This window comes from Macaca nemestrina, chromosome 4, assembly GCF_043159975.1.
Source record: "Macaca nemestrina isolate mMacNem1 chromosome 4, mMacNem.hap1, whole genome shotgun sequence".
Lineage (NCBI taxonomy): Eukaryota > Metazoa > Chordata > Mammalia > Primates > Cercopithecidae > Macaca > Macaca nemestrina.
This window is the reverse complement of record NC_092128.1, coordinates 8,630,583-8,646,319: the sequence shown is the minus strand read 5'-3', so window position 1 is coordinate 8,646,319 and position 15,737 is coordinate 8,630,583. Positions and strand designations below refer to the sequence as shown.

Here is a 15,737-nt window from a genome sequence, read left to right as displayed (position 1 = left end):
CAATGAGAACACATGGACACAGGGAGGGGAACTTCACACATGGGGGCCTGTCAAGGGGTGGGGAGGCAAGTGGAGGGAGAGCATCAGGACAAATACCTAATATATGTGGGACTTAAAACCTGGATGACAGGTTGATGGGTGCAGCAGACTACCATGGCACATGTATGCTTATGTAACAAATCTGCATGTTCTGTACATGTATCCCAGAACTTAAAGTATATTAAATAAAATTTTTAAGTATGCAGCTCCTTCCCACTCTCTCTTGCTCCTACTCCAGCCATGTGATATGCATGCCTCCCCTCTGCCTTCTGCCATGATTGTAAGTTTCCTGAGGCCTCCCCAGAAGCCAAGCAGATGCCAGCATCATGCTTCCTGTACAGCCTGTGGAACCATGAGCTAATTAAACCTCTTTTCTTTATAAATTACCCAATCTCTGGTATTTCTTTAAAGCAGCGTCAGGATGGACTAATACATCTTCTTTACCGCATTTATAAGGATAGGGAAGAAAACAATGAACATGCAAAGATTGGAAAGAGATGAAGGAGTGTTAATACAGGGTAGAAAAGGAAGCAGGAGTTCTAGATATAATTCTGAGACTCAAGTGTAGTCAGGGTCTTGAGCTTCACCTGGGTTTCCACAACTGATAGTAAATATCAATGAATAATAGGCAACAAAGCCCAGAGAAAGTGAGACATAATCAAGAGCTAACAGAAATGTAGAGGAAAATAAAGACAGAAATGGTTACTTTTCAATAGGAAGAAGGTCCCAGAAAGCACCAGTAGGAAAGTGGAAATGTGAGACAGGAAGGGATAGTAGCCAATGCAGGTTGCATTAATGAGCACATTACCACTGTATATGGTGATAAGGATGTTCCCACTGTAAACAACTGGGTCTCAGTCCTGCTGCGGACTCAGCAATTTGTATGCAGTACATCACAGAGTTGTCTCACTTGGTGGACAGCTTGATAAGTAAGGAAGCTGTGGTGTTTATCCATAAGTCCTAACTGACATTTATTGAAATATGCTCCTAGGATATCAGCTCTGACAACTTCAGGCTGCTGCATGCACTACCTACACATACTTTTGTAGTCAGATAAACCCTCTGACAGGGAGTTACGAGTGGTTGAAGTAAGACATCATACACATGCATGGAAACAATAAATGGCAAGGAGCTGTCGAAGAGGTTCTGAAAGCATCTTTATGAAAGGTACACGTCATGTATCAAAAACTTATTCAAAGCTGATCTACATGGCTTGGGCTAGGATGAGGCTAGTGAGAAGCCCTAGGCACCTCACTCTTAAGAAAACACTCACTCCCAGGGTCACCCACCTACAGGATCTGCACTTGGGTGACCTGAGAGTGAGTGCCTCCTTAAGCTGTGTGCCCTAGATGCCCCACCTGCCTCACAATAGCCCCAGCCCTGCTGGTCTAGTGGGAGAATGACAGGCTCCCTGTTTCAGCAATGATGAATGGAAACAGTGGACATGTCAGACATCCAGGAGACGCTGTGCCCCCAAAAAGACGGGAAACAGTAAAAGTTGGGTCTCTCCCCTACCAGAAAAAAAGTGGACTGGCATGAAAAAGGTTAAAAAGCAGATCCTATCCAGTAGGGTAAGACTTGAGTTATTGTCTTCCCCATATAGTGAACTCCAGAAAGCCAACTCCAGAAAGTTTGAGTTAGGTGAGGTCCTATAGCTGGCTAATGACCTAACCAGATATGCAGCCTGTTCTTCTGTAACCTTCTCACCACCCAATGATTCGCTTTTTTGCTGACCTCATGATGCTCTTGAGAGAATATAGAATAACTAGAACTGGTGATACCAACATAGATGACTAGACTAAGCCTCCCAATAAGGCTAATTTGAAGATAGTGCAAAGGTGTTCATCCTCAACATACTAGTTCACCCTCAAGTCCTTCAGTAGCTGGGAAAGCCCTCCTCTCTCAGAGAATGATAAGACCTTGCCTCCAGGTTTTTCTGGCAGACTGGATCTGGGGCTGGCACTGACCACATGGATGTCTAATTATGGACAGATGATGAGAACAGCTATCATGTTATTTGTCCTGGGGCAGGAGACTTTCTGGGCCTATTTTATATGGGGAAACGTCCCTAAAGGGCAAAAGGCAACTGAAGGTTAGCTTAGTAATCAATTTTAGAAGTACAGTCAGGCCTCAGGGACTAAACATTCCTCCCTTCTTAGGGCATGGCAAGATATTTGATATCATGAGGTCCTGCTGGAGACATATAACCTCAGTCACAGCAGAAAGTAGAGTCAGTAGGAGAAGTATTGCCAATTCACAGCTCAATGGGAAATGTTTCTGTCTCTTTAAATCGTAACCATGGGGCCCACCCTGAGCTTCCTGATTTCTGAAGTCTGAGTGATTTCCTCTGTGTGCCGAGAGGAAAGAGCCTTCTGCACTCACAGCTGAAGGGAAAGCAGCAGGTTGGGGCTTCTTGTGGCCAACTTCAGAGCCTGTCACCAGGAAAGGTGAGCCAGAGCCTGGGAGTGGCGGGGGCTGGGGGTGCTCTGAGAACCAGAAAGAACGTGATTCCTAGAGTGTTTACTGCCTGAGCACTTGCATTCTACAAGGCATCATGCAGGTGAGCAATTTCTGGAACAATCAAAGACATGCTTCCAGGTTTTTAAGTAGGCAAAGTTCAGAGGAAATTTTAGGATCATCTTCTCCAGCTCTGGAGCACACACGTTCTTGGTGGGGAGTGAAACCTGTCTCCTCCCACTTCCCTTAATAAAGTAAGAGAAGAGTGTGCTGGAACCACCTCCAGGAATAAAATACAGTTTGAAAGGCATTAAACATTCCTCAAGCTCCCTATTGAGCAAAGGCAAAAGATACTTCTGTGGCCCTGTAAGCCATCTAACCTCGGAGTGAGTCACAACGTGACAAGACTGGGTACATTTGAACTCTCCTCCTCACTGTCCACAGAAGGGGCCCCTGAGGAGACATCTGAGATTAATATCTTGGTCTTCATCCCCTTTCCCTGCATGGTCCCTTTAACATCTGCTCCCTTAATTCAAGCTTCTCCTGCTCCAGCCACGGGGACACCTTAAATTCCCACCTGTACAATAAAGGGGGTTGCAAAAATGACTGATGTCCAAGTTCTGAGCTGTGGACATCAGAAACATTTAATTCATGAATCAGAATCTCTGAGGATGGATCCAAGAGCTGTACATTTTTAAAGAACATTCACGTAATTCTGAGAAACAGCACATTTGAGTGGCAAAGAACTCAATAAACTTTGAGGTCTCTTAAAGTATTAGGAATATAGGATCCTACAAGTGTTCCTCAATGATTACGGGCCATTTGTCACCTCAGAGTTCAGCTGGGTCTTACTTTCCTCTAAAAAAAATCTATTTAAAATCATTTCAACCCCTGTTCCAAACTATGGAAAATTCCAGTGGACTATCCAGAGTTCTGTGGACTCCCTGCAGCACACATTCTCATTTTCTTGGTTGACAAGGACATTTTGCTTCATCTAAATTATTTTCTCCGAATCTTGCAGCTGTTTCTTCATTTCTGCTCTGATATCATTGATGATCGTCTGTTCATTCCTACACGCAAAATAATTAATCACATAAGGCCCATGCAGTGAATCTTATTGAAGGTTTTGGGGAGGGCCAGGAGAGTTCCTGCAGAAACAGAAACAGCTCTAGATTTAATAGAGGATGAGGCAAACCTGTTCTCCAAGTCCTTCGATCAAAGACAAGGTACTTAGCCAGCTTCTCTCTCTGCCCTTCCTTCATGTGTGGTGCCAATGGGAGAGAACATAGGTACCTGAGTGACCAGGGTGCAAGACACAAAGAGTTTGACATGGATGGTGAGGTACAGACAGATGGTCGGGGAGGATCAATAGTCCTAGGAGGGGAAGCAGAGTGGGTTGGCAAGGCCCTGAAATCTGCTGATCGTGAAGTAGCTGACCGAGTGGGGGATTGTCTGGGAATGAGGCTGGAGACGTAGATGCAGGGAGAAGTGCATTTGTGTTCAGGAGCTTGTGTGATTAGGCAAACTGGATCAGAGAGTGTTTAGCTGTATTACATAATGTTAGATTTCAGCATAATCAGCTTTGGAGGGGAAGACAACTTCAGGAGTTGAAGGGGAGTGTTCAAGTCTCTCCAGCACAGACATCATATTTAGACATCTCTAGACAAACAAAACTATTTGATTTTAAGAAAACAGAGGCCGGGCGCGGTGGCTCACGCCTGTAATCCCAGCACTTTGGGGGGCCGAGGCGGGCGGATCACAAGGTCAGGAGATCGAGACCACGGTGAAACCCCATCTCTACTAAAAATACAAAAAATTAGCCGGGCGCGGTTGTGGGCGCCTGTAGTCCCAGCTACTCGGGAGGCTGAGGCAGGAGAATGGCGTGAACCCGGGAGGCGGAGCTTGCAGTGAGCCGAGATCGCACCACTGCACTCCAGCCTGGGCGACAGAGCGAGACTCCGTCTCAAAAAAAAAAAAAAAGAAAACAGAGTCAGGGGCCCTCCAGATCTATTTGGGAGATCTGTTCAATTTCCAAAAGAAAAATCCCAATTTTCTTCTTTTTTCCCAGGCCAGCCACTTGAAGGTGGGTGCCTGAGTCCTGGGCAAATTTTCTGGTTCTGAGGGTTTACCTAATCTTCCCCCAGCTGCTGAATCCCCTGATATCTCTAGCTTATGTCAGTGATATAGAACCACCCGGGGAAAAAGTAATACCTCAAGCCCATTGGCATTGAGTAAATATTATACCCTACCCTCTGCTTTTTGCTTTTGGAGTTCCTGAAAAGACAAATCCAGCCCCACCCAATGTTCTCACAGCATCATACCAACTCAAGGGCAGGGTGTTGGCCCTTCCAAGGCCATTCTCTCAAGTACTTAAAGAAGGATTAGCACAATGTATTATATTTGACGAAATTTACCTGTCTTCTCTCTAGCCACCTGCCCTTCTGCCAAGACATACACCTAGATTTTTAGATCCTTGCAGGCAAAAACCATGTCTTTCCACTGTGCTGTCACCAGCTCTTCGGACTTTGCCTGACACACTGTAGATGGTTATGCCCATTTGAGGAATAAATAAATGAATTAACAAATTGTGTTTGGTACCCTTCCAGGTAAGCATGGGAGGAAGGAAGATGGCGAGAGATGAAGAAAATATCTATGGTAAGACCATATCTCTACACCTCATACTTGCCCCCCTAGGCTTCAGCTTAGGATAATGAGAATGGGGCTTCCTCAAGACTGAACAGAGATAAGTTCCAGAGATGTCTCAACCCTGGGATGACAGCACTAGCCCTGAGATTTGCATTTTAGCTGGATCTCTGCTGTGAAAAGTTAAGTTCTTTGACTAGCCGGCTCCCTTGGTTCCACGGTATAAAATAAGGATAATAAGCCTACTCTGATCACCACAGAAGAAGTGCAGAGGGGATCAAATCATGCACTACAGTGAACATAAGATTTGCGAGGTAGAATGTTTACAGAACAAGGATAGAGGGTTAAAACAGATATTCTTTTTAGGCAGCCAGTTTAAGAGAGAAAGAAGAGAGGAAGGAGAGAAAGAGGAAGAGAAGGAGGGAAGAAGGAAAGAGGGCTTATCTTACCCCCTCAACAGGCCTCTGAGAAACAGGCCTCTATTATCACTCCCATTTTTGCCGAAGAGGCTTAATGCTTAGATTATGCAACTTCCCCAAGGTTACACAACTAGCACATGGTGGGGCTGTGATTCAAACCAGGGTAGCTGGAACTCCACACAGCTCTTCCCTACCGGGCAGTACTGCCCCCACGGCCTTTCTCTGGGGATGGTCTCTGGGAGAATATTTCAGAGTGCATCGAAATTTTCAAATACTAAATAAATATGTCTGCATGTGTGTGGCTGACCAGAAATGTCAGAACTATTGGGCTGGATTGATAAAGGAACATTTCTATGATAATTAGCTGTAGTTGGAGCATCTACAGGTGCAGGCAGACAACCCAAACACAAAAGGAAAAGGTGAAAATGAACGCCTACGGGCTCAAATCTCTATTCTTAACCACTTCTGCTAAAGGCAAGAAGATTCCAGTTCCCAAGGGAAAGTTAGTTAAACTTAAGTAAGATTATAACACTTGGTCTCACAGGTTTAGAAGAGACCACTTGGTCCCGGCAGGATCCCATGCTGAGGCTCCTCCTTGTTGGGAGAACAGGGGCCGGAAAGAGCGCCACTGGGAACAGCATCCTGGGCCAGAGACGGTTCCTCTCCAGGCTGGGGGCCACGTCTGTGACCAGGGCCTGCACCACGGCCAGCCGCAGGTGGAACAAGTACCACGTGGAAGTCGTGGACACTCCGGACATTTTCAGCTCCGAAGTGTCTAAGACAGACACCGGCTGTGACGAGAGAGGTCGCTGCTACCTGCTCTCGGCCCCCGGGCCCCACGCGCTGCTCCTGGTGACCCAGCTGGGCCGGTTCACCGCCCAGGACCAGCAAGCGGTGAGGCAGGTGAGGGACATGTTCGGGGAGGACGTCTTGAAATGGACTGTCATCGTCTTCACCAGGAAGGAGGACCTGGCTGGGGGCTCCCTGCAAGATTACGTGTGCAGCACAGAGAACCGGGCCTTGCGCGAGCTGGTGGCCGAGTGCGGGGGCCGTGTCTGTGCCTTTGACAACCGGGCCACCGGCCGGGAGCAGGAAGCGCAGGCGGAGCAGCTGCTGGGGCTGGTGGAGGGCCTGGTGCGGGAGCACAAGGGCGCCCACTACTCCAACGAGTTGTACGAGCTGGCGCATCTCCTGCGCTGGGCAGGCCGGGAGGAGCGGCTTCGGAGGGTGGCGGAGGGCGTGGCCGCCCGCATGCGGAGGAGGCCATGGGGCGCCTGGCTTCGGGCCGGGCTGTGGGCGTGGCCGAAGCCGCCCTGGAGCTGGAGGCTGGGCCTGGCGCTGCTGCTGGGGGGCGCACTCCTGTTCTGCGTGCTGCTCCACAGGCGCTGGTCGGCAGCCTTTGGGGAGGTCGGGCCTGACTGACACTGCAGGTCCTAAAACTGAAGGCAACTTGGTCAAGAGAGGCTAAATTTTTGGAGCTGAAAGGACAACTTTATTCCAACGGAAGGAATCCTGTAGTTTCAGGCACAGTTTTAATGACACAGAAAACTTTGAATGCTGCATCATCTTTGCAACTTTGCCAAGGCTCAGAATCCACTTTTTAAGTTTTTGACTCATTTTAAATGATGTGTATGCAGAGTTTTCAATTTGTCTAACATAACTTCCTTTGGTAGTTTTGGTAGTCTAATGTCAAGTAGCTTCTGGTGGGGACAAATGCGTGGCACAGGGGAAACAAGTGCCTTTATTTTTGAACTTTTTAAAAAATTTAGACTGCCCCACCTTGATAAATTTCTAGTTCATATACGTGAGTAGATATGTTCTTTTGTGATTCTTGTAGACTGTTAGCATCAATAAAAGAAATGTGGGCATTATACATGTTAATGTTACTTCTGCGACATCAGTTTATTAGTACAATGATTTACTACCAAAAAGATGAATGTAACTGTACTGTTACAAAGCAGAAAATAAGTTTCCACTTTTCTAGAACATATTATGGTTCGTGGCATTCCAAAATGAAGTAGGGGCCGGGTAAGGTGGCTCACGCCTGTAATCCCAACACTTTGGGAGGCCTAGGCAGGCGGATCACCTGAGGTCAGGAGTTTGAGACCAGCCTGACCAACATGGCGAAACCCCATCTCTACTAAAAATACAAAAATTAGCCAGACGTGGTAGCACTCGCCTGTAATCCCAGCCACTCAGGAGGCTGAGACGGGAGAATCTCTTGATGCAGTGAGCCGAGATCGTGCCACTGCACTCCAGCTTGGATGACAGAGCAAGAATCTGTTTCAAAAAAGAAAGAAAGATGGCCGGGCGCGGTGGCTCAAGCCTGTAATCCCAGCACTTTGGGAGGCCGAGACGGGCGGATCACGAGGTCAGGAGATCGAGACTGTCCTGGCTAACACGGTGAAACCCCGTCTCTACTAAAAAATACAAAAAACTAGCCCGGCGAGGTGGCGGGCACCTGTAACCCCAGCTACTCGGGAGGCTGAGGCAGGAAAATGGCGTAAACCCGGGAGGCGGAGCTTGCAGTGAGCTGAGATCCGGCCACTGCACTTCAGCCCGGGTGACAGAGCGAGACTCCGTCTCAAAAAAAAAAAAAAAAAGAAAGAAAGAAAGAAAAAAAGTAGGATACTGGGAAAATAACGTATAATATCTCCTATATGGTTATTCATATTTTTGTCACACACACACACACACACACACACACACACACACACAGTCTGTATCTCCAGCTCCACTCTGGTTATGGAGAAGAGGCAGAGCGCCAGATGCATAGGCTGAGACTGCAGACACCTGACCACCCTATTACTGTGAGGCAAAAGCATCCGGTATTTTTCGGGATGGGCCTGTCCAGGAAGGTTCTTGAATGCCAGATGATTAGAAAATGTGACACTGACTGGTTGTGCGAATCAAACAATAGGATTTCCTTATTTCTACTTCTGAGCATAATGAGAACCCTTTAAGGGAACTCATTGTCTTTAAATCAGCCAACCTCTAGTGAGATCATGGAGACACAGGAAGCAGGTATTCACATTAGCCCCAATCAAGGGGAAGAGGAGGAGGAAGGGAGTGTGCGCAGGCGCCCTAGGGTCTTCCCAGCACACATTGGGAAGGAGGGGTCTGCAAGCATGCGCACAAATGCCAGGTCAAGCTAAGGACTGTAGGAGGTTCCAGGTGGGCTGCAGGCTTCGGGCAGGCTATGGTCAGGGGTCCTGAGGGCCTTGGTGACGTTGCAGGGAGTTGGACTTTTTGAAGCGTGGCTCAAGTAAAACCCATGTTTAATTCCTGCCTTTCGCTTCCTCAGCAGCCATACTGGGCCATTGCAGGGTCCTCGAGCCAGGGAGGGATTCCTTTGATGATCGGAGGGGGCAGCAGGGAGGGCACAGTGTGGTCATCCATGGCCAGTTGCGCACGAGCCAGTGCTGCTGGTGATGGTAGAGAACAACAGCAGCAACAAACGTATTGCTCTTTGTGGAGCAGGGTTGCCCCATAGGCAGTGTGCCCAGAGTAGCAGCTCGGAAGCAGTTCTGCAATCATATTTATACCCACTTTCAATGATATGCAAATTAAGGGGTGGATTATGCCAAAATTTCTAAAAAAAAAAAAAGTGATAACTTCCAGGTCATGAGATTGTTGCCATGGAAAGGAGCCATAACTTCCAGGTGTTGCCTTAGCAATGGTAACCTGACGTGGCACCGGTGAGTGTGTTTTATGGAGAGACTCCATAAAACCTCTTCCCTTTCAGCTCGTCTTCAGTGTGGTCTGGAGCCCAATCCCCACCTCCGGAGTCGAGTCCTGCCTCCTCTCAGTAATAAAAAGTAGTAGTATATGGTTAATTGTCAAATACATTTGCAAAGTGTAATCGAAGATACATTACCAATCTGAATCTCAAAATGTGCTATCATCTTTGAATTTGAATAATATGTTATTAAAGAAGTTACGGTTTTCCTTTACATTCAATAACATTTCTTTAGTGGTTTTCTTTTTCAGATACTTTGATTATGATCTTTTTTTTTTTCCCATCTTTGTATCCCCGTTATACAACCCAGTGCCTGGCATATAAAGTGGGATCAACAAATGTTTGGAAAATGAATTGTAAAGCTGACTTTCCTGTACCTTTTCAATATTAGGTTTCCAACTACCATACTTTTGACCATTTTCTAAATTTTCTACCCTAGATAACAGAAAATTATTTCATGCAAGCATGCCATTGTATTAATGATACTCTCCTGCCCTAAGGAAATTTACTTCCCTTCAAGCACAGGGTCCCCCAAATTACTGTATTTCCACCCCCTTTCAGTTATTTTATCCTTTTCTCCTACTACAGAACAGTTGGCATTCACCATTCCCTTCAGTAAAGTCTTTTTTTAGTCTGTGGCTTAAAGGATGCTTTTTCCCCCGTAGCTCAAGGTTAGGCCTTGTAACCTCAGTTATGTAATTTGAGTGATTTGATAGCACAAATCAATTTTATATTTAAATTACAGCATAAAACAGCACTGCCTCCTGTAGAAAAACTTGCTTGCTAATTTTAACCAGACATAGGGTAAAAATACTGTCCAATACCTCAAAAATTATATGAATATATATCCATTTCAATTGTGTCCCCCTTCCTCTCCTCTCCTTTTATCTCTTCAAGGATAAAAATGTATGGATCGTGTGCTGATGATGTTTCTGTTCATATTTCTATGCCCTGGTACCTGGATCAGCTTTTGTTCTACAAAAAAAGACTTGTATCCGGCTTATTTCTGGAAAGCTAGTGTTGGCCATGATTAACTTTTAGAGCAAAATATTTCAGGCAATGAGTACATTCTTACATATTCTTACACAATGAATATTCAGTTCCAGCCCGCACAGTAGCCCTAACAGATACCAGTGCTCCTTCCAGAGATTCACCTATGATTCAGTACCCCAGAAGAGAATTCCTGTAAATTCTTGGGGAAGCTATAGCTAGACTATGGCTCAACACTCATTTTTCCCCCATGATTCTTAATCTAACAGTGGCACTGTTGGCCTATTCTTTGGCAACTAGATTTGGTTCTTGCTTATTCTACCAATAAAATATTTTATGGAGATGCATCTAAATTTGTCCCCTCCTCTTTAATTCTTTAAGCAGTTATCACTCCATATACTGGATGTTTTGTTATAATTATTGGTTTGAGTCTTATTTTTATACTTTCAATCACATTCTTTGCCTAATTCTTTTCATATTTTTATATTTTCTTTCCCTCCTCATAATTCTCTTTACATACCATTAAGTTTAGGCACTTGGACATTTTTTAAATTTCAAAATGGTATTATATTGTGCATATCCTCCTGATTTCATACATCTGAAGATGCCTAGACTATCTTTTCTACTACAGCTAGCAGGATGTATCATGGTGAACACTGACGAGAACTGCATACCACTGCTCAAAAATTAAACACACACGCTTGCATGCATGCAAACACACACACACACACACACACACACGTACACACACACCCCAAGGATAGACATCTCAATCTCAAGAAACAAAAATGAAAGAAAGACTTTCTGACTTCCAGTTCTGCAGAAGGATCAACTCCAAGTTTTAAGCCTGAATTCCCAGAATTTGTCTCCAGTAGGCAAAGAAGACCTTCTTCCTGGAAACAAGAATTCTTTCCTGGGAAGAACAATTCTTTCTTGTGTTAAAGGAGATAACTAATATTCTCTGTAGGTCCCTCTGTAACAGCTTGCACATGAAGACCTAGATTAGGATTGTCTCTGATGCTCAAAGAATTAGGGTTACTCAGAATCAATAAGATCAATGGAGGCCAGACGCGGTGGCTCATGCCTGTAATCTCAGCATTTTGGGAGGTCGAGGCAGGTGGATCATGAGGTCAGGAGATCGAGACCATCCTGGCCAACATGGTGAAACCCCATCTCTACTAAAAATTCCAAAAAAAATGAGCCGGGTGTGGTGGCGCACACCTATAGTCCCAGCTACTCAGGAGGCTGAGGCAGGAGAATCGCTTGAGCCCGGGAGGCGAAAGTTGCAGTAAGCCGAGATCACACCACTGCACTCCAGCCTGGGTGACAGAACGAGACTCCATCTCAAAAAAAAAATCAGTGGAACATACATCTTATGGTAATGGTGGGTAGATAATTAGGACAGTACTCCCATAAAGAATAATGTTAAAACTCTGGATAAAATAAACTAAATAGTAAGCTTCAAAGACATAACAAGAGAGTGAGGAATTTCTAGAACAAATCTAAGAAAAATGAAAACCCAGAAACCTAAGTCTGGTGAGGAGCCACTTATATTTTCAGATCAAGTAGAAACAGCTTAAAGATGGAGCCACAATTTGGGATTTGGTAATTTTATAGGATAATCAGGATAAAAGTAAAACCCACAATCCATCCAAAGTGAAGAATGTCATCCTCGCCTTACTTTTAGAAAGGATCCCGCCTGTAATTCCAGCACTTTGGGAGGCAGGTGGATCACCTGAAGTCAGGAGTTTGAGACCAGGATGTCCAACTTGGTGAGACCATGTCTCTACTAAAATACAAAAAATTAGCCAGGCGTGGTGATGCATGTCTGTAATCCCGGCTACTCAGGAGGCTGTGGCAGGAGAGTTGCTTGAACATGGGTGGCGGAGGTTGCAGTGAGCCGAGATCATAACACTGCACTTCAGCCTGGGTGACAGAGTGAGACTCCATCTCAAAAAGAGAAAAAAGAAAAAAAAGGATCCCAAAGTAATAAATTCTCAGATGTAAATCATCCTTCCCCTGTAGACTTGCAGTGTGAGTGTCCTTAGACTTGATTAAAGTGGTCTTTCTCCAATAGTGTCTGAAGATTTGGCATTAAAAAGAAATTCTACCTGGAGGATGATACTAATATTTTGGGCCTTACATTTTCCCTTGAACACTTCTTTTTAAATGTAATGTGTAGCACTTGGAGAAAACCAAACACCAAAAGAAACATGATGCAATGAGAAAACCAAACAAAAAGTAACAGAAACAAATAAGCAAAAACTTGAGATACTATAATGATCAGATATGGGTATAAAATAAGTACACTTACAATATCTAAGACAGTTTTTAAGCAATCTTGAAAATGTCTTCTGAAAATAGGAAAATATAAAACTGACATGATACATTTGCAAACATACCAAATAAAACTATTAGAATCGACAAATGGAATATGGCAGCCATAAAACATGCCACCCACGTCACCAGCTCTGGCGAGTATGATTGGTAAATGGCCCTGCTGCTGCCCCTCTGGACCCACCACCATGTTTGTGCCAAAGGCATGCCACCTGCAGACTGCTCCCAGCCAGTGAGCTAGCACATTGAAATGGTGAGGGTACTCAGGCTCCTCCTGGAAAGAAATGAGCTTCCTCTAACTGGCGGCTTGGCTCAAAGACTCCCCCTTGGCTGCTGAATCTTTCCTGGAACCGCACTGCTCACGACTCTTCCTAACCAAACCTTCTTTCTTCCCACTCTCCCTTCACAGGTGTCAAATCATTATGGTCTGAAGGCTATCCTTCCCTCTACCTGCTTCTGCCTCCATTAAATTTTTTGTACATCTAATCCAGTTTTGGTGCTTCCTCCTTCACAAACCTGAACTTATATACAACTGAAATTAACAACTCAGTGGACAGATTTAACAGATTAGACAGTGCTGAAGAGAGAATCAGGGTAGAAGAAAATCTGGAATGCAGCCCAGAGATACCAAATAGATAGGCAATGTGGAGAGAGGGTAAGAAATATAGAGAAAAGAGTGAGAAGTTTTAACATATTAATCATCATTCTGAAAGAATAGAAAAACACAGGTTCACAGAGATAAGGCAAAAAGAAAAAAGGAATAGAAACACAGGAGTTAAGACAATATATGAAAACATGAGAAATTTCCAGAACAGATAAAATATATCAATCCACTAATTCAATTAAACCAATAAACTTAAAGCAGAAAAAAAGAGATATTATAAAGGAGTAAAAATTGGACTGACAACTGACTTCTAAAAAGAGACAAAAAACACCTCTGTTCTGTACAAGACTTCTATTACACATATACAAAGAACAGCCTGGATTCTATGATACTTAATTTTATGTGTCAGCCTGATTGAACTAACGGATGCCCGGATAGCTAGTAAGATATTATTCTGTGTGTGTATGTGAAGGTGTTTCCAGAAGAGATTAGCATTTGAATCCGTAGATTCAAACGAGTAAAGAAGTTCTGCCATCACTAATATGGGCAGAAATCGTCTAGTCAGTTGAAGTTCCAAATAGAACAAAAAGGCAGCAAAGGGCAAATTCATTCTCTCTTCTTGAGCTGGGACATCCGTCTTCTCTGGCCTTCGAACATGGGAGCTCCTGGTTCTCAAGCCTTTGAATTCTTGGACTTACACCAACAACCTCCCCCACACACACCTGGTTCTTGGACCTTTGGCATCAAACTGGGAGAGTTACATCATCAGCTTCCCTGGTTCTCAGGCCTTCAAACTCATATTGGATTACACCATCACCCTTCCTAGTTCTCCAGCTCACAGACAGCATATTATGGGGCTTCTCAGCCTCCATAATCATGCAGACCAATTCTACACACACACACACACACACACACGCGCACACACACAATGGTTCTCTATTTTTGGAGAACCCTAATGAATACAGCTGCCATTAAGAAGAAGGTTAGGATCACAGAGAAAGCCCAGCGCCCAAGGCCCAGGCACATAGGCCATGCCTAAGACTGAAGCTATGTAGGAACAACAAAGAACACTTCCCTGCCCTTGCCATATATCTAAAAAATACTGGGTGATTAACAAGCAATCCAGTCTACTATAGGGAAGGGTCAAAGCCTGGAACAACCCTCTGTGAAGTGGAGTTATGCAGAGATGACTGAAATCTGAGGGTGAATGGAACAGGAACACCAGGTAAAGCCCTATGGCATTTCAGTCCCCATCTAAGCACAAGGCAACACTAAACATATTAAAAACCTAAGATGCACTGAAGGTAACCATAGCAACAACCCCAACCCAGTTCAACTCTTAATTAGATTGACTCACCTGAACACTAACAGCCTGACAGAAGAAGAGGCATAACCATTCTAGGTATAAATACTGTTTATCCCAATTACTTTCCTACTATGCATATTTACAATTTAAGAAAATTATAATATATTCAGAAAAGCAAAAGTATAATAATCCATAATGAAAGGACAAAACAATCCACAGAACCAGACTCAAAAATAATCCAGAAGTGGGACAGGGACTTTAAAATAATTATGATTACTATGCTAAAGGATGAAATGAAAAATGTAGACAACGTGTAATAAAAGATTAGACATTTCAACAGAGAGATGGAAACTATAAGAGTCAAATGTAAATGCTGGAAATTAAAAACGTTTTATGAGACATGAAGTATTCCTTAGGGATTACATCAGTAGACTTGACACAGTTGAGGAAGGAATCAGTGAATTTGAAAATAAGTTAATAGAAATCGTTCAAACTGAGCAAAAGGAGAAAAACAAATGAGAGAAAACGATATATAGGAGTTATGAAATTATATCAAGCAGTTTAACATACATGTCAGAAAAGGAGCATGGACAGAAGAAATATTTGAAAAGGTAGTGGTTAAGACTTTTCTAAAAGTATTGAAGGACATCAAACTACAGATCCAAGAAACAGAGAGCTCCAAGCAGGGTAAACACATAACAAAGCAAAACAGAAAATCTAGACATTTTATACTTAAACTGTTGAGAACCAATGATAAAGAGGAAGTCTTAAATATAACTAGGGGAAAAAGACATTATATTAGAGGAATAAACATTAAAATTACAGCTGATTCTTTGTCAGAAACTACAATTCAGAACACAATTGAATAGCATCTTTATTATACCGAAATACAAAAAACTACCCAGAATATTCAGTCAGCAGAAATCTTTCTAATATGATGGTGAAATAAAGAATCTAACTAACAAAAGCTGGAACAATTAATTATCAACTTATCTTCACTATAAGAAAGGTTAAAAGAAGTTTTTCAGGCAGAAGGAATGAATATGACACCAGACAGAAATTTGAATCTACACAAAGAAATGAAAAGCCCTAGAAATGGAAAAAAAAATACAAATATAAAAGAAATTTCTCTTACATTGTATAGCTCTAACAAAAATAGTAATAGTGTATTAGGGAAGTTATAAAATATGTAAAAGCTTACAA

The 15,737-nt window shown here is 43.7% G+C and overlaps 1 protein-coding gene across 2 annotated transcripts; it reads left to right on the top strand.

The window, feature by feature from the left end:
* The first annotated feature begins 2,385 nt into the window (after window positions 1–2,385).
* On the top strand, window positions 2,386–7,429 carry LOC105474890 (GTPase, IMAP family member 1). 2 transcript variants are annotated; one of them, XM_011729761.2, is made up of 3 exons: window positions 2,386–2,486; window positions 5,103–5,151; window positions 6,103–7,429. In XM_011729761.2, the coding sequence occupies exons 2-3, from the start codon at window positions 5,109–5,111 to the stop codon at window positions 6,978–6,980; spliced, it is 921 nt and encodes a 306-aa protein (XP_011728063.1). In that variant the 5' UTR covers window positions 2,386–2,486; window positions 5,103–5,108; the 3' UTR covers window positions 6,981–7,429. The 2 variants fall into 2 exon arrangements, with proteins under 2 accessions (XP_011728063.1, XP_011728062.1); XM_011729760.3 differs by lacking the exon at window positions 2,386–2,486 and adding an exon at window positions 2,500–2,599.
* The last annotated feature ends 8,308 nt before the right edge of the window (window positions 7,430–15,737 follow it).

Coding starts and splice junctions, on each gene's coding strand:
- LOC105474890 (XM_011729760.3), top strand. Junction 5,152..6,102: donor AGATGAAGAAAATATCTATG/GTAAGACCATAT, acceptor TTGGTCTCACAG/GTTTAGAAGAGACCACTTGG.